Source organism: Dermochelys coriacea, chromosome 27, assembly GCF_009764565.3.
Source record: "Dermochelys coriacea isolate rDerCor1 chromosome 27, rDerCor1.pri.v4, whole genome shotgun sequence".
NCBI classification, from domain to species: Eukaryota; Metazoa; Chordata; order Testudines; family Dermochelyidae; genus Dermochelys; species Dermochelys coriacea.
This window is the reverse complement of record NC_050094.1, coordinates 6,375,901-6,391,845: the sequence shown is the minus strand read 5'-3', so window position 1 is coordinate 6,391,845 and position 15,945 is coordinate 6,375,901. Positions and strand designations below refer to the sequence as shown.

At 41.4% G+C, this 15,945-nt stretch overlaps 1 protein-coding gene across 1 annotated transcript in view; it reads left to right on the top strand.

Annotated features, from left to right (window-relative positions):
- MARCHF10 (membrane associated ring-CH-type finger 10) overlaps positions 1–15,945 on the top strand; it is a 93,672-nt gene that overhangs the window by 11,216 nt on the left and 66,511 nt on the right. The window contains exon 2 of the mRNA XM_043503239.1: positions 11,952–12,087. Coding sequence (XP_043359174.1) covers positions 11,952–12,087 — 136 coding nt within the window. The remainder of the gene's footprint in view (positions 1–11,951; positions 12,088–15,945) is intronic.

Below are 15,945 nucleotides of genomic sequence, written 5' to 3'. Positions count from 1 at the left end.
CATAGTGGATGCCTTTGCTACAATGGGATTCCCTAACTGTGGCGTGGCAATAGACAAACCCATATCCCTATCTTGGCACCAGAGGACCAAGGCAGCGAGTACAGAAACTGAAAGGGGTACTTTTCAATGGTGCTGCAAGCACTGGTAGATCACAAGGGACGTTTCACCAACATCAACATGGGATGGCCGGGAAAGGTGCCTGATACTCGCAAAAGGGACTTACTTCCCAGACCAGAAAATAACTGTTGGGGATGTTGAAATGCCTACAGTTATCCTTGGGGACCCAGCCTACCCCTTCATGCCATGGCTCATGAAGCTATACACAGGCAGCCTGGACAGTAGTCAGGAGCTGTTCAACTATAGGCTGAGCAAGTGGAGAATAGTGGTAGAATGTGGTTTTGGGCGTTTAAAAGCTCGCTGGCTTAGTTTACTGACTTGGTTAGACCTCAGCAAAACCAGTATTCCCATTGTTATTACTGCTTGCTGTGTGCTCCACAATATCTGTGAGAGTAAGGGGGAGATGTTTATGGCAGGGTGGGAGGTTGAGGCAAATCGCCTGGCTGCTGGTTACGCGCAGCCAGACACCAGGGCAGTTAGAAGTGTACAGGAGGGCGCGGTGCACATCAGAGAATTTGAAAACCAGTTTCAGGAATGGCTAGGCTACAGTGTGAAAGTTCTGTTTGTTTCTCCTTCATGGAACCCCACCTCCCCGGGTTCACTCTACTTTCCTGTAAGCTAAGCACCCTTCCCTCCCCACTTTGATCACCGCTTGCAGAGGCAATAAAGTCATTGTTGCTTCACATTCATGAATTCTTTATTTATTCATCACACAAATAGGGGGATAACTGCCAAGGTTGCCCTGGAGGGATGGTGGAGGCACTAAGCACTGGGTGGGGTGGTGGAGGAGGGAAGGACAAGGCCCCACAGCTCTTTAAAAGTTTAAAACTTTAAAACTTATTGAATGCCAGCCTTCTGTTGCTCGGGCAATCCTCTAGGGTGGAGTGGCTGGGTGGCCAGAGGCCCCTCCTCTGCATTCTTGGGCGTCTGGGTGAGGAGGCTATGGAACTTGGGGAGGAGGGTAATTGGTTACACAGGGGCTGTAGCGGCGGTCTGTGGCCCTGCTGCCTTTCCTGCAGCTCAACCATGCGCTGGAGCATATGAGTTTGATCCTCCAGCAGCCTGAGCATTGACTACTGCCTTCTTTCAGCAAGCTGACGCCACCGACCATCTTCAGCCTGCCACCTCTCCTCGCGGTCATATTGTGTTTTCCTGCACTCTGAGATTGTCTGCCTCCACGTATTTTGCTGTGCTCTGTCAGTGTGGGAGGATAGCATTAGGTCAGAGAACATTTCATCGCGAGTGTGTTTTTTTTGTTTTCTAATCTTTGCTAGCCTCTGGGAAGGAGAAACATATGCAGCAGGTGGAGGAAAAAAAAGGGTGAGTGGTAGTTAAAAAGACATTTTATAGAACAATTGGTACACTCTTTTGCAGTAAACCTTGCTGTTAACATTACATAGCACATATGTTTTCAATACAAGGTCACATTTTGCCTCTTATTGAGGGTATGCCGGTTTGGTGTGAGGACCATGCAGGGCTGGGCAACAGAATTTGGCTTGCAGGCAGCCATGGTAAGCCACAGTCTTTTGGCTTCTTTAACCTTCATAACATGTGGGAATGGTTTCAAACAGCAGCACCCTCATTTCCCATATGAAGTAGCTGTTGGGTTGGCCGTTTAAAATGGGCTGGCAATTTAAAAGGAGGGGCTGCGGTTTCTGGGTTAACTAACCCCCCCACACCCTTCCCCCCTAATTCTCTGGGATGATGGTTTCACCCCTCCCCCCACCGTGGGGCTAGCAGCGGGGAAGATTTCTATTCAGCCCAGCAAGAACAGGCACCTCTGAATGTCCGCTTACTAAAACCACCCTATTTCAACCAGGTAACCATGAATGATATCACTCTCCTGAGGGTAACTCAGAGAGATAAAGAACGGATGTTGTTTGAATGCCAGCAAACACCGGGACCATATGCTGCAATGCTTTTGTTCTGTAATGATTCCCGACTATGTGCTACTGGCCTGGCATGGTAAAGTGTCCTACCATGGTCGACGGAATAAGGCTGCCCTCCCCAGAAACCTTTTGCAAAGACTGTGGGAGTACATCCAGGAGAGCGTTATGGAGATGTCCCTGGAGGATTTCTATTCCATCCCCAGACACGTTAATAGACTTTTCCAGTAGCTGTACTGGCCGCGAATGCCAGGGCAAATTAATCATTAAACATGCTTACTTTTAAACCATGTATAATATTTACAAAGGTACACTCAGCAGAGGTCCCTTCTCCACCTTCAGGGTCCGGGAGCTCGCCTTGGGTGGGTTCGGGGGGTACTGGCTCCAGGTCCAGGTGATAAACAGATCCTGGCTGTTGTGGAAACCGGTTTCTCCGCTTCCTTGCTGTGAGCTATCTACAACCTCCTCCTCATCATCATCTTCCTTGCCCCCAAAACCCGCTTCCGTGTTGCCGCCCACTCTTTGGACGGAGTCAAAGCACAGGGTTGGGGTAGTGGTGGCTGCACCCCTAGAATGGCAGGCAGCTCATCATAGAAGCGGCATGTCTAGGGCTCTGAACCGGAGTGGCCGTTTGCCTCTCCGATTTTTTGATAGGCTTGCCTGAGCTCCTTAATTTTCATGTGGCACTGCTGCAGGTCCCTGTTATAGCCTCTGTCCTTCATGCCATTTGAGATTTTTTTCAAATATTTTGGCATTGCGTCTTCTCGAACAGAGTTCTGCCAGCAGGGATTCATCTCCCCATACAGCGATCAGATCCCATACCTCCCGTTCAGTCCATGCTGGAGCTCTTCAACGATTCTGGGACTGCATGGTTTCCTGTGCTGATGGGCTCTGCATGGTGACCTGTGCAGGTGAGCTCACCACACTGGCCAAACAGGAAATGAGATTCAAAAGTTCGTGGCCTTTTCCTGTCTACCTGGCCAGTGCATCTAAGTTGAGAGCGCTGTCCAGAGCGGTCACAACTGAGCACTCTGAGATAGCCAATACTGTCAAATTCCATCCACAGTACCCCAAATTCAATCCAGCAAGGCCGATTTCAGCGCTAATCCCCTCTTCGGGGGTGGAGTAAAGAAATCGATTTTAAGAGCCCTTTAAGTAAAAATAAAGGGCTTCGTTGTGTTGACGGGTGCAGGGTTAAATCGAGGTAATGCTGATAAATTTGACCTCAACTCCTAGTGTAGACCAGGGCAAAGAGTGGGAATCAATTATAATTTGAATTTCCGGAGACAAGACTATTATTTACTTAAGACTGTCGATGAGGAGGGGAAATTGTTCTAACTATGCTTCAGAGGGTTCCCAGGTAGGATGATGATCTTTGATTCAGATGAGGGAACAAGTAAGGCAATATATCTGTGTTTAGTAAACGGAATAAGGTGCACTGAAAACACCATGCATGAAGCTAACTATGGGTATGGTATTTATTCATGTAAAACTGAGATTATACTTGCAAAAGTGGCTTTATAAACTTTAGAAAATTAACTGATTGTTCTATTATTCCTCACATGTAGTCCTCCCTATTGGTTGAACACTGAGCATCTGTGTGAGTTGTGTGACTTTAGAAATACTTTCATAGCTCAGTCCCCATTGAAGACACAGAAGGTATTCAAACTGATTTCTGTTGTTCTAGTTGCATGCTGCAATCTACAGACAACTGATATTTAGTCTCAAGTCACTAGATTTAATCAAAAAAGAGAAAGGAAGTCAAAATCCACAAATAAAATGTGAGAATTATTCTCAGAAGGGCACTAATCTTGATAAAGACTATTTTGAGTCAATGATAATAGCTTGTTTTGGTTAGATCAGATTTTATTTGAAAATCTCATTTCTTTTAGTTAAACATTCAAATTTCCCCTTTTTATTTTGTAGAATTGTACTAAACAGAGTGCAGTCTATGAGAGAACTGCAGGGAATTACATTGTATTGAGTGAACTTAAAGATCATGAAAGTGAGGGAACTGGACTTAGTATGGGCTAACTGTATGCAGGCTTCCCTGCACTGCTCAATCCAAGTACTACATTACCATTTCTTGAGCAGGGACTGCCAGCCTAGTCAGATTTCATAGTGGTTTTATGATCTGGATAAATGGAAACTGGGCAGAGACTCAAACTCATTTTCACTTACAATTTAAGGGAGAGTATGAACTGGTGTGGAGTGAATCTCACGAGATTCCAAGGTTCATTTCAGATAAGCCATAAGACCTTTGTATTTTTTTGAACATATCAGAATCTTTTGAGGCAACAAAAGATTGGCTGGTGCAGATTTCAGTTATTATATTAGATATTTCCATTACATTTATGCAGCTGTTCATTATGTAAATATCTGAAATCAAAGTTTACACCACAGATTTTTTTATTTGTGGGACATTGAACAGTTTGGTGATTATTCAGTAGTTTTCATTATTTAATACACAGTTCCATGAGAAAAATTCATGTGTATTTAATGAGTTTTTCTCTAGTACTGAACTAATTCACCAGCATGCAAATGAACAAAGCTGTCTACTGATTTATCTTCTCTGCAGTATGTGTAGTTTTTGTTTTTTTAACTTCTTATATACAGTATTTGTCAATGCATTTATTATGCTGCTTTGAAAGTGAAATAAGCCTGTTTTATACATTGGTTTTATCCAAAGTTTATAATAATATCCTTCTCCTGCTAGCTGAATCAAAGTTAATACATTTTATTTCAGACCTTAGTGCAGACTATGTTCATGCTCTCACTTGTTCTTATGTTTGCCTCCTTTTCTGTCTGCCATATGTAATGTTTGTTTCCATGAAATCATGTATTTCATATCTCTATCTTTATAATCTACATAACTGATGAAACAGTGGGAAGGTGATAGGGATTTTTCCCTATTCAGGAGAATAATTGGCTAATTTGTATTGGAATATAAGAATCAACTGAGATTTAGGGTTTTATTTACAGACAGCTTCCTTTATATTTGCTTTTATTTGCTGCTGAAATTTTAAAACCTTCACCTAAACAAAGCACTAAAACTAAAATAAATCTCTTCAAAGGAGACAGATTGTTTTTTGGTGTCCTAGTACTAGATTTTTGAAAATTGTGTTTATGCTTTTCACCCCAGTTTGAAAGCCCAGTGGAATTAAAATAGTGAAACTAAGTATGTTAAAATAGACAATGAGATTAGAAGAATATACACACTTTATGGTCTCAGTTTGTATAAACATACAAAAACATCAAAGTAAAAGAAAGGAAATTACAGTATTTGTGAGAAAATAATTAAAGTCACTTCAAAGCTGAATATTGTGTTTTTTAATATTGTAATTATACATAAAAATAATTTGTATTCATTAGCTGAAGTTTACAGATTGAGCTAGTTACTGAGCATAAATATTATTTTTTAAACTACTGGATAAAAGTGAACTTTTATCCAACTTCTTCCTCCCTGTAATGTTCCAAACTTGCACCCTGTGCTAAAATAGTTGGGACTGAACTTCTGTGACCATTCAAACAGAGTGTAATGCTTGTTACATTGTAATAGCACTTCCATTTTGAGAGCAACCTCCCCAAAAACGTATGTGACCTCCCACATAAACACATTTATCAGTAAGCAGTACTTAACAGTGAGATTTTCCTAGGAAGCCTGTCAAGATTCCTTCCCCACTCTGAACTCTAGGGTACAGATGTGGGGACCTGCATGAAAACCTCCTAAGCTTACTTTTACCAGCTTAGGTTAAAACTTCCCCAAGGTACAAACTATTTTACCTTTTTCCCTTGGACTTTCGCTGCCACCATCAAACGTCTAACCGGGTTTTTTTTATTAGGAAAGAGCTGTTTGGAAACGTCTTTCCCCCCAAAATCCTCACCAAAACCTTGCACCCCCCTTCCTGGGGAAGGTTTGGTAAAAAACCTCACCAATTTGCATAGGTGACCACAGACCCAAACACTTGATTCTTAAGAACAATGAAAAAGCATTCAGTTTTCTTAAAAGAAGAATTTTAATAGAAGAAAAAGTAAAAGAATCACCTCTGTAAAATCACGATGGTAAATACCTTACAGGGTAATTATGTTCAAAACATAGAGAATCCCTCTAGGCAAAACCTTAAGTTACAAAAAGACACAAAACCAGGAATATCCATTCTATTCAGCACAGCTTATTTTCTCAGCCATTTAAAGAAATCATAATCTAACGCATATCTAGCTAGATTACTTACTAAATTATAAGACTCCATTTTTGTTCTGTCCCTGGCAAAAGCGTCACACAGACAGACACAGACCCTTTGTTTCCCCCCCCAGCTTTGAAAGTATCTTGTCTCCACATTGAATATTTTGGTCAGTTGCCAGCGAGGTTATCCTAGCTTCTTAACCCTTTACAGGTGAAAGGGTTTTTCCTCTGGCCAGGAGGGATTTTTAAAAGGTGTTTACCCTTCCCTTTATATTGCCTAAATCTAAAAGCGATAAGGAAGACTCAGAACTTAGCCTGGCAGTGACCTATTTAAGTTCATATCTCAACACCATGATTCAGCACTGCAGCCTATAATTACCTACACAAGGAGGAGATACCTGTTACTAAAGACCTCTTTAACATAGAAGATAAAGACACAAAAATATCCAGTGGCAGGAAGTAGAAGCTAAAATAATTCCAACTTGAAGTAAAGTGCAAATGTTTAATGGTGAAGGTAATTAATCATTGGAGCCGCTTGCTAACAATATGGTAAATGCTCCATCACACTAAATCTATAAATCAAGGTTGGATGTCTTTCTAAAAGATACACTGTCATTTACCATCATTTATTGGTGTCAATGCAGGAATCAATGTACGAACATCTAAAGCCCTGGCATAGGGCATGCCTCCCCTGTAGCACCTTCTGCTGAGTTAGTACAGAGCTGCACATACTCCCTGTCTCAGTTTCCCTTCTTAGGAAGCCAGTAATTCCACTTCAGGCACCCTTGACATTTGATTCAATAGTACCCTTCTCAGGACTTGTTTATTACAAAACCTCTGGGTTTTTTTGGGTTCCTCTGAAACCTGCCTTCTATGTTCTGTCCTACTCAGCATTCTCTCTGTCTTTAAGTCTCTCTTTATGGCAGGCACTCCAGCTTTCCTCCTGGAGCTGGATTGCAATTTCTCTCTCTCAGCTGGCCCCACTTAGGCCTCACATTCAGAGGACTGGCAGCCTTCTGCTGGTGTCTGGTCCCTGCTAACTCAGGACCCTATAGGAGTCTTCTTCTTTCTTTCAGTGTCTGCAGGCATCTACCCTGTGATGAAGGAGGAGGCAGCATTTATGGTGGTCCCCTTCTCTCAACTCATCCTCAACTGGTTGGGAAATAGGGGAGTTTTGCCCCACCTCTCTGTAAGGCTCCTGGCTCCAGGCCCTTAAAGAAACAGTAGCAGTGTTTCCTCCCAAACCCTACTTGCTCCTGGCATCTCCCAGTTATATGGGTGGACTGACCAGTAGGCCTTATTGCCCTTAAGGGGCAGACTACCCAGGCAGAGGCCTACCTTATATATAGGCTTGTCAGGATTTGATTTAAGGTGATGGATGTCAGTAAATGTTGATTTCAGCTGACACTGAAATTGACAAAAAAAAGTATTGATTGGTAACGGGGTGAGAGTGCAGCCACCCTTGTGCCTGCAGGGATTGAGAGTCACCAGCATTGTAGCAGTGCAGGGAGCCTCTACAGCTCCGCTGTTTCAGACCCATGTCCTCACTCTCATGACAGTGGAGTGGCAGAGGGTGTCCTACAGATTTAGGCCTAACTAAGGGTAAAACATTGCCATTTGAAAATAGCTCTTCATTATTTCAAGGGGGACTTCCAAGGGCTAGATTTGTAACTCTCCAAAAGTATATCACATTTTCTTTTACTAACATGTGAGAAAAATCATTTGTATGGACAATATGCAGAGAAGGTCATACCAACATGTGTAACCATTCACACTCACTTATTAATGGCAACTAATGTTAAAAAAACCCTTTATTAGAGTAAAATTCAGATCAGACTCTCTAAAGATAAAGAAAATAGGGGTTGAACTATAGTCCACTATGGTCCAGTGGACTCAGCATCAAGAGACATGGAGTGAAATCCTGGTCCTGTTGAAGTGAATGGGAAGACTCCTTTTCACTTCAATGGGGTCAGGGTTTCACCCCTGGGTTCTATTCCTAGCTCTGCCACTGGTCTGCTGTATAATGACATTATCCTACTTAGTGGAATGCTTTGAAATCTACGGATGAAATGTGCTGTATAACAAATTAGTAGTAGTGTTATTAATTTATGTGCTCTGGTTCCATATTATACTATCTACCAATAAATGTGATCAGTAGATTGAATCTAAACATAGCTTCTTGAAATATGATTTTTTTGAGGATGAAGTGGAAAATACAAATAATGATGGACATTAAAGTCTTTTTTAATAAAACTGGCCTGATCCAATAAATAGAAGAGAGATACCAAGACGGAAATTTTGTGGAATCAAAAAACATGTAGTAGTTTCTCCAAGAATCCCAAATCTTCATAATAAAATGATCTTACTAATTTTTTTATTGAAGTAATATCTTAATAAAGTGAAGTCTTCAAGATGTGTCATATCAGAAATTCTTACCTGAATACCAAAAACTGTTCACTGATTTGGATGACAAAATATGTTCTGCTTCCTATTGATTTATTTCTGTAACACTAACAAACAGTGCAGCATCTTCAATGGGTAGCTGTGATACAATTTAATGAAATAATCTTCATTAAAATATTCAGTTTACCGCAGAAAACTGAAAGAATTATAATCAGAGTGGAGTGTGCTTGGCAGAAGCAGTATAGAGAGAAACCTTAGGGGGGAAAAAAATGTAATTGAGGAAGAATTAACAATAAAACTGATGAATATCTAATGGTCTGTGAATATCTAATATTTATCACTCTTGATTCTACCACATTGCTTCCTAAGCTGTTTTTCTATAATTATTAACAAGAACCTCTACTAATAATCTGCTCTTTTATTTAGAAAATTAGGTGTTTATGCCCCTGCATGGAAAAGTGGAGTCTCTCTTTTACATCTATCTTTCTTTTTAGCATTTATTTAGGAAGTTCAAATAGATTTCTGTAATGACCCTTTCTGTTCAATCATATGATAGAGAGATTATGTATATGCATAATTTTCTGGCATACAGACATACAATCCTTCCAGTGTATATATTTCTCTGCATGTACAAATGAAGGCCCAAATTCTCCACACCCCATCCAAATGATTGTGCTTCACGTCTCTGAAAAGGGATGGGGGAAGAACTCTCCCTCCCCCTTCACGGTCTGGAGTGACAATGCAGTTGCTTATGATCAGCATTAGGTCGTCAGACACACTTCGAGAATATTATATTTAAACACCACCAAACAAAACAAAAAAAACCTTGTTGTTTGGTTACATTGCTATCAGTTTGTAACCAGTAATTCAAAGCTACGTAAAATCTTTACTTGATATCAAATAGGGACTGCCACCAGCAAAAGCTATGAACAGGACTAATAGAAGCCTGCAGAGCATATTTTTCAAGAAGTCTGAGCAAGCTTTCCCCTCAGTGTGAGGAACTGTTGGGACAACAATACTAACGGGGAAAGCCCAGTGTTCCAATTTGGGCACTTAATATTTGTGTACTCAAGTGAGAATTTAGGATTACAAACACCTATTTTTATACTTAATCTCTCCTAAGCAATTTAAATAGAAATCTGGATGATCTACACTCATACCCAATAGCGAATGGATGTATGTGGCCACAAAGATCATGCCTCTCCTGTAGCACACAGGAGGCATAATTGTCTTGTGGAGTAGGAACATACAAAGTGTTTTGGAATTGAATAGCAGCAGTTTAGCTTGGATGATTGCATTGTGATCTCCTTTATGGTGTTAACATGTACATTGGAGAAGATGGGGATCAATATGAACATTGAAAGGTGGATAAGGAATTGGTTAAAGGGGAGACTACAACGGGTCCTACTGAAAGGCGAACTGTCAGGGTGGAGGGAGGTTACCAGTGGAGTTCCTCAAGGATCAGTTTTGGGACCAGTCTTAGTTAATCTTTTTATTACTGACCTCGGCACAAAAAGTGGGAATGTGCTAACAAAGTTTGCGGATGATACAAAGCTGGGAGGTATTGCCAATTTAGAGAAGGACTGGGATATCATACAGGAGGATCTGGATGACCTTGTAAACTGGAGTAATAGTAATAGGATGAAATTTAATAGTGAGAAGTGTAAGGTCATGCGTTTCGGGATTAATAACAAGAATTTTAGTTATAAGCTGGGGATGCATCAATTAGAAGTAACGGAGGAGGAGAAGGACCTTGGAGTATTGGTTGATCATAGGATGACTATGAGTTGCCAATATGATATGGCTGTGAAAAAAGCTAATTCGATCTTGGGATGCATCAGGAGAGGTATTTCCAGTAGGAATAAGGAGGTGTTAGGCACTGTTATACCGTTATACAAGGCACTGGTGAGACCTCACCTGGCATACTGTGTACCGTTCTGATCTCCCATGTTTAAGAAGGATGAATTCAAACTGGAACAGGTACGGAGAAGAGCTACTAGGATGATCCGAGGAATGGAAAACTTGTCTTATGAAAGGAGACTCAAAGAGCTTGGCTTGTTTAGCCTAACTAAAAGAAGGTTGAGGGGAGATATGATTGCTATCTATAAATATATCAGAGGGATAAATACCGGAGAGGGAGAGGAATTATTTAAACTCAGTACCAATGTGGATACAAGAACAAATGGATATAAACTGGCCACCAGGAAGTTTAGACTTGAAATTAGATGAAGGTTTCTAACCATCAGAGGAGTGAAGTTTTGGAATAGCCTTTCAAGGGAAGCAGTGGGGGCAAAAGATCTATCTGGCTTTAAGATTAAACTCAATAAGTTTATGGAGGAGATGGTATGATGGGATAATGTGATTTTGGTAATTAATTGATCCTTAAATATTCATGGTAAATAGGCCTAATGGCCTGTGATGGGATATTAGATGGGTGGGATCTGAGTTACCCAGGAAAGAATTTTCTGTAGTATCTGGCTGGTGAATCTTGCCCATATACTCAGGGTTTAGCTGATCGCTATATTTGGGGTCAGGAAGGAATTTTCCTCCAGGGCAGATTGGAAGAGGCCCTGGAGGTTTTTCGCCTTCCTCTGTAGCATGGGGCACAGGTCACTTGCTGGAGGATTCTCTGCTTCTTGAAGTCTTTAAACCACGATTTGAGGACTTCAGTAGCTCACATAGGTGAGGTTTTTCGCAGGAGTCGGTGGGTGAGATTCTGTTGTCTGTGTTGTGCAGAAGGTCAGACTAGATGATCATAATGGTCCCTTCTGACCTTAGTATCTATGAATCTATAAATGATCATTGGTTTAAACTAGACCTGACAGTTAACCACTCTAGTAAAATTAATGGGAAACGTTCACTCACACATCTGTTAGGATCATTGTTTTGCTTTCTGATTATAGATTTAGGGCGAAATTCTGCTTTCAGTTCTATTGCTGTAACTCCATTGACTTCAGTTGAGTTTCTGCAGAATTATATGGGTGTAAGCAAGAGCAGAATTTGGTTTTTAATGTCTGAAGATGCTGACATTCATAGTGAAGGTTCCTGCCCATTTGAGAGAGTTTTCATTTTAATCCAAGCATAGCTATTGAATTCTCTGGAAATACCTATTTTGGTATATACTTTGTATTGCTCTTAGATTTCTGTTCCCCCAACTTTGTGGGGCTGTGAATATAAATGGATAAAGGAAGGAAGGATCTTCCTAAAAATGGATGGTGTATTCCTTTTGTTCCTGGCTAGTGCTAGAAATTTTGCTGGTATATTGCTTATCTTTGAGCACAAAACTTCTCATCTTTTTTCACTCACGCAGAGAGTAGAAGTTAGTTGTTCAGTCACTGATATTTTTCTTTTTACTCTTCTAGACCTCTGCAGATGGGGGTTCTGGGTCTGCCATCAAGTCTTCTGCAAACAGATCTGACTCAAAATTTCCTGCTATAGAAAAAACATCAAGCAAGCAAAAGCAAAAACCTCCCATGAGCTCCAGCAAAGTAACTCTAGGTGAGCTAAAGGGTGCATAAAATGGAACTAGTTATCACAGTATTAAGAATTAGCAAGTATGTAGAAGATGCCTTGTGGATTCAGAGTCATTATGGTACTGCCGTGCAAACTCATGGGCCTAATTCTCATTTACACTTAAGTCACTTTACATCATTCTGCTAAGATACAGTGACCTTAAAATGAGTACAAATGAAATTTACACCTGCTTTAAGGCCACTTTCCAACACCAGAGTAGAGTAAAGTGACTTAAGTGTAAATGAGAATTAGGCCCATGTGACAATAAACAATCTCACTGAATTAACTAAAATAATTTTAAAATGGTTTAGTTCCCTTTTAGAACAAGAGGGATTCATTTTGGAATAGCAATAAAAAGGCACTTCAGGGCATGTCTGTATGTTCTGCAGTCTCACTTATTTGGCCTTTGAACTCATGTTCACACTGAACAAGTCTTATAATCACCTAAGTTCTTCGGGGCCCTGGGAGAGTTTTTGATTGACTTCAGTAGGACTCTAGTGGGAGCAGAATCAAACTAATAGCTGGAATTCAGGGGTGAGAGTGTTAAAATAGCAACTGAAAATGTGGGATGTGTGTTTAAAACTTAAAACAGATGATCAGAATTAAGGGCAGCTTTCCTATCATAAATAAAGTTAATTTAAAATCAAAACGACAAAAAAAGCTTCATAATTCTAAATAGCTGCTGTTAATCCCAAAAAGTGTATGAATAAATTATCAGAAAATGGTATACGTTTAGCCAGAATTAACTAATCAACCTGTTGCTTTAAAGAAGTCAGTTAGTATGCATGCCACCCAATTACCTTTTAAAATGGTATTCCATTTGTGAAAAATGCTTTAAATATTTATGCTGTAAAAGTTCCGCTAAATATAATAGAAGGTACCTTTCCTTTGATACAGGGAGATTGTGGAAACATAGCTACAGCTCCAGGGGCCAACAAAACAAAATAGGCCCCCAAAGACCCAATCAGAGACAACAGTTGTGTGGGAATGATTTCTTACTATCCATGCATGTCCATGTCATTATATAGAGAGTCTGCAAAGACAGAAGGCTATTTCAGTATGTTTATGAAAGTATTAATTACATCAGGACTATCCATGTGGCCAAAGTTAAAGATTCCTCAGTGTTTACATTATAAATCACTCCCAGATATTTGAGATAAATATATCAGATGCTTTGGGCTGAGATGCTATATAAGTTTGTTTTGTTTTGTTTTTAAACTAAATTTGGGGTGGGAGAGGGGAAGAATCAAGTTGATCATTTTAAACCTAATTTAAAATTAAAATTTAGCTCTTCTATTGCATTTTGGCATCCCACTAATTAAAAATAATTTATCAAAATGAAAATTTTGCAGGTAATGAGGGCCTAGATATGCTAGAATCTGTATTAGTTCTGAGGCCATCAGAGTAATTTCAGATTTATGGTGGAATTTAGAGCAGAATTTGGGCCTTGGGCATTTTGCGGGAAAAGTTTAATCAAAACAAATGAAGGCCCCAATCTTGCAACTAACTCTGTCTATGTCTAACTAACTAACTCGAAACCTATGTTTATGCAGAGCTTCGCTGAAAGCAACAGGGCAGTACAGGGTTCTGCCATGCAGAATCAGTTGCAGGATTAGACATATCTTTTCATTTCAAAATGTGGATTCCTGAGCATATAAGAAGGGAAAATAGAATGTTTGCCATATTGTACAAGTACCTCTCCTCTGAATCTTTTTTAATGTATTTATCCTCACAGCACTCCTGTGAGGTATGAATTATTCCCATTTTACTGATGGGAGACTGAGGCACAGAGAGACAGAGTGGTTTGCCTGTGGTCACAAAGGAAGTCTGTGGTAGAGCAGAAAATTGAATCCAGCTCTCCTGAGTCCCAGGCTTGTGCCCTAATTACTGGATCATCCTTACTCTCCCGAACTTGTAACTGGTACAGTTCCATGTCCTTTGTGAACACAGGCAATGTGCTGTGTCTGGGAGCAATTATAGAGCACCAGCTCTTTATCTTCTTTGATGTTGTGAACAGAACTTTGGAAATAGCACTTTCACTAACTCCAGGAGCTAGCAATTTTCAGTGACATACTAAATGCTTTGGTTTGAAGTGGAGAACTGATGAGGTTGTCAGATACTCTTGATGAACACCCTACGTTCTCAGTCAGAACTATTAAGACTAAAGAGGTCTCTCACCCAGAAAGGTCTCTGTGGGCCAGATTCGCATTTACATTAATGTCTCACTGCTACATTTGGCAATGTAAAGGGACATTGAAATAGATGAAACTATAATTTACTTCCACTTTAAGACCCATTTACACTGACCAAGTAGCATAAAGGAGCCTTGGAGTATATGAGAATCCAGTCCTGTGTGTAGATTTGGATGCTTTCTGGAGATGGTTCACTGAAGTTAAAGATGAGATACTCATTTATATCAGGGTCTTATTCTAATACATATCAATCAGACGAAAAAGGTGTAAGAAAAACTAAGTACCTGGGAAAATGGTGCAAGGACAGGGTAGGCCCAATGGCGGCAGGTGGGGGCGGGGGGAAGACAATAACAGAAAACAGGGAAATGGCAGAGGTACTTAATAACTTTTGTTTTGGTTTTCACCAAGAAGGTTGGTGGTGATTGGCATTCACTATGTCAGACATCCAAAGAAAGTGAGGTAGGATCAGAGGCAAAAATAGGTAAAGAACAAGTTAAAAATTACTTAGACAAGTTAGAGGTCTTCAAGTCACCAGGGCCTGATGAAATGCACCCTAGAATACTCAAGGAGCTGATTGAGGAGATATGAGCCATTAGTTATTATCTTTGAAAAGTCATGGAAGACGGAAGAGGTTCCAGAAGACTGGAAAAAGGCAAATATAGTGCCAATCTATAAAAAGGGAAATAAGGACAACCTGGGGAATTAGAAACCAGTCAGCTTAAATTCTGTACCTGTAAAGATAATGGAGCAAATAATTAAGCAATCAATTTGCAAACATCTAGAACAGTGGTTTTCAAACTTTGGGACACGGCCCAGTACTGGGTCTCAGAATGTAAGGCACTGGGTCATGGTGGCTCCGATCATCACCGCTGACTGGACAGTTAAAAGTCCCGTCGGTGGTGCTGCCCAGCTAAGGCAGGCCAGTCCCTACCTGTTCGAACACCATGCTGCGCCCTGGAAGCGGCCAGCAGCAGGTCTGACTCCTGGGCAGGGGGCCATAGGGCTCTGCACGCTGCCCCCACCCTGAGTACCAGCTCCACACTCCCATTGACCAGGAATCGGACAATGTGAGCTGGGGGGGTGTGCCTGCGGGTGAGAGCTGCGCAGAACCGCTTGTGCTCCTCCACCTAGGAGACGGATCTGCTGCTGGCCACTTCCAGGGCGCAGCATGGTCCGCGGTACCAGAACAGGCGGGAAGCCTGCCTTAGCACCCCCACTGTGCTGCTGACTGAGAGCTGCTGAAGGAAAGCCCGCATCCCAATCCCCTGCTCCAGCCCTAAGCCCCCACCCAAAACCCGGAACCCCTTCCTGCACTCCAAACCCTTCATCCCCCACCCCACCCCAGAGCCTGCACCCCCAGCCCAGACCCCCTCATGTACCCCAACCTCCTGCCCCAGCCCAGAGCCCCCCCAAATCTGGAGCCCCTTCCTGCACCCCAAACCTCTCATCTCCAGCTCAGAGACCCCTCTCACATCCTGAACCCCTCATTCCCAGCCCCACCCTGCAGCCCTCACCCATGCATCCCAACCCTCTGCCCCAGCCCTGAGTCACTCCCACACCCCAAACCCCTCATCCACAGCTCCATTGGGTTGCGGGTATCAACAATTTTCTTCAACTGGGGTTTCCAGAAAAAAAAAGTTTGAAAACCACT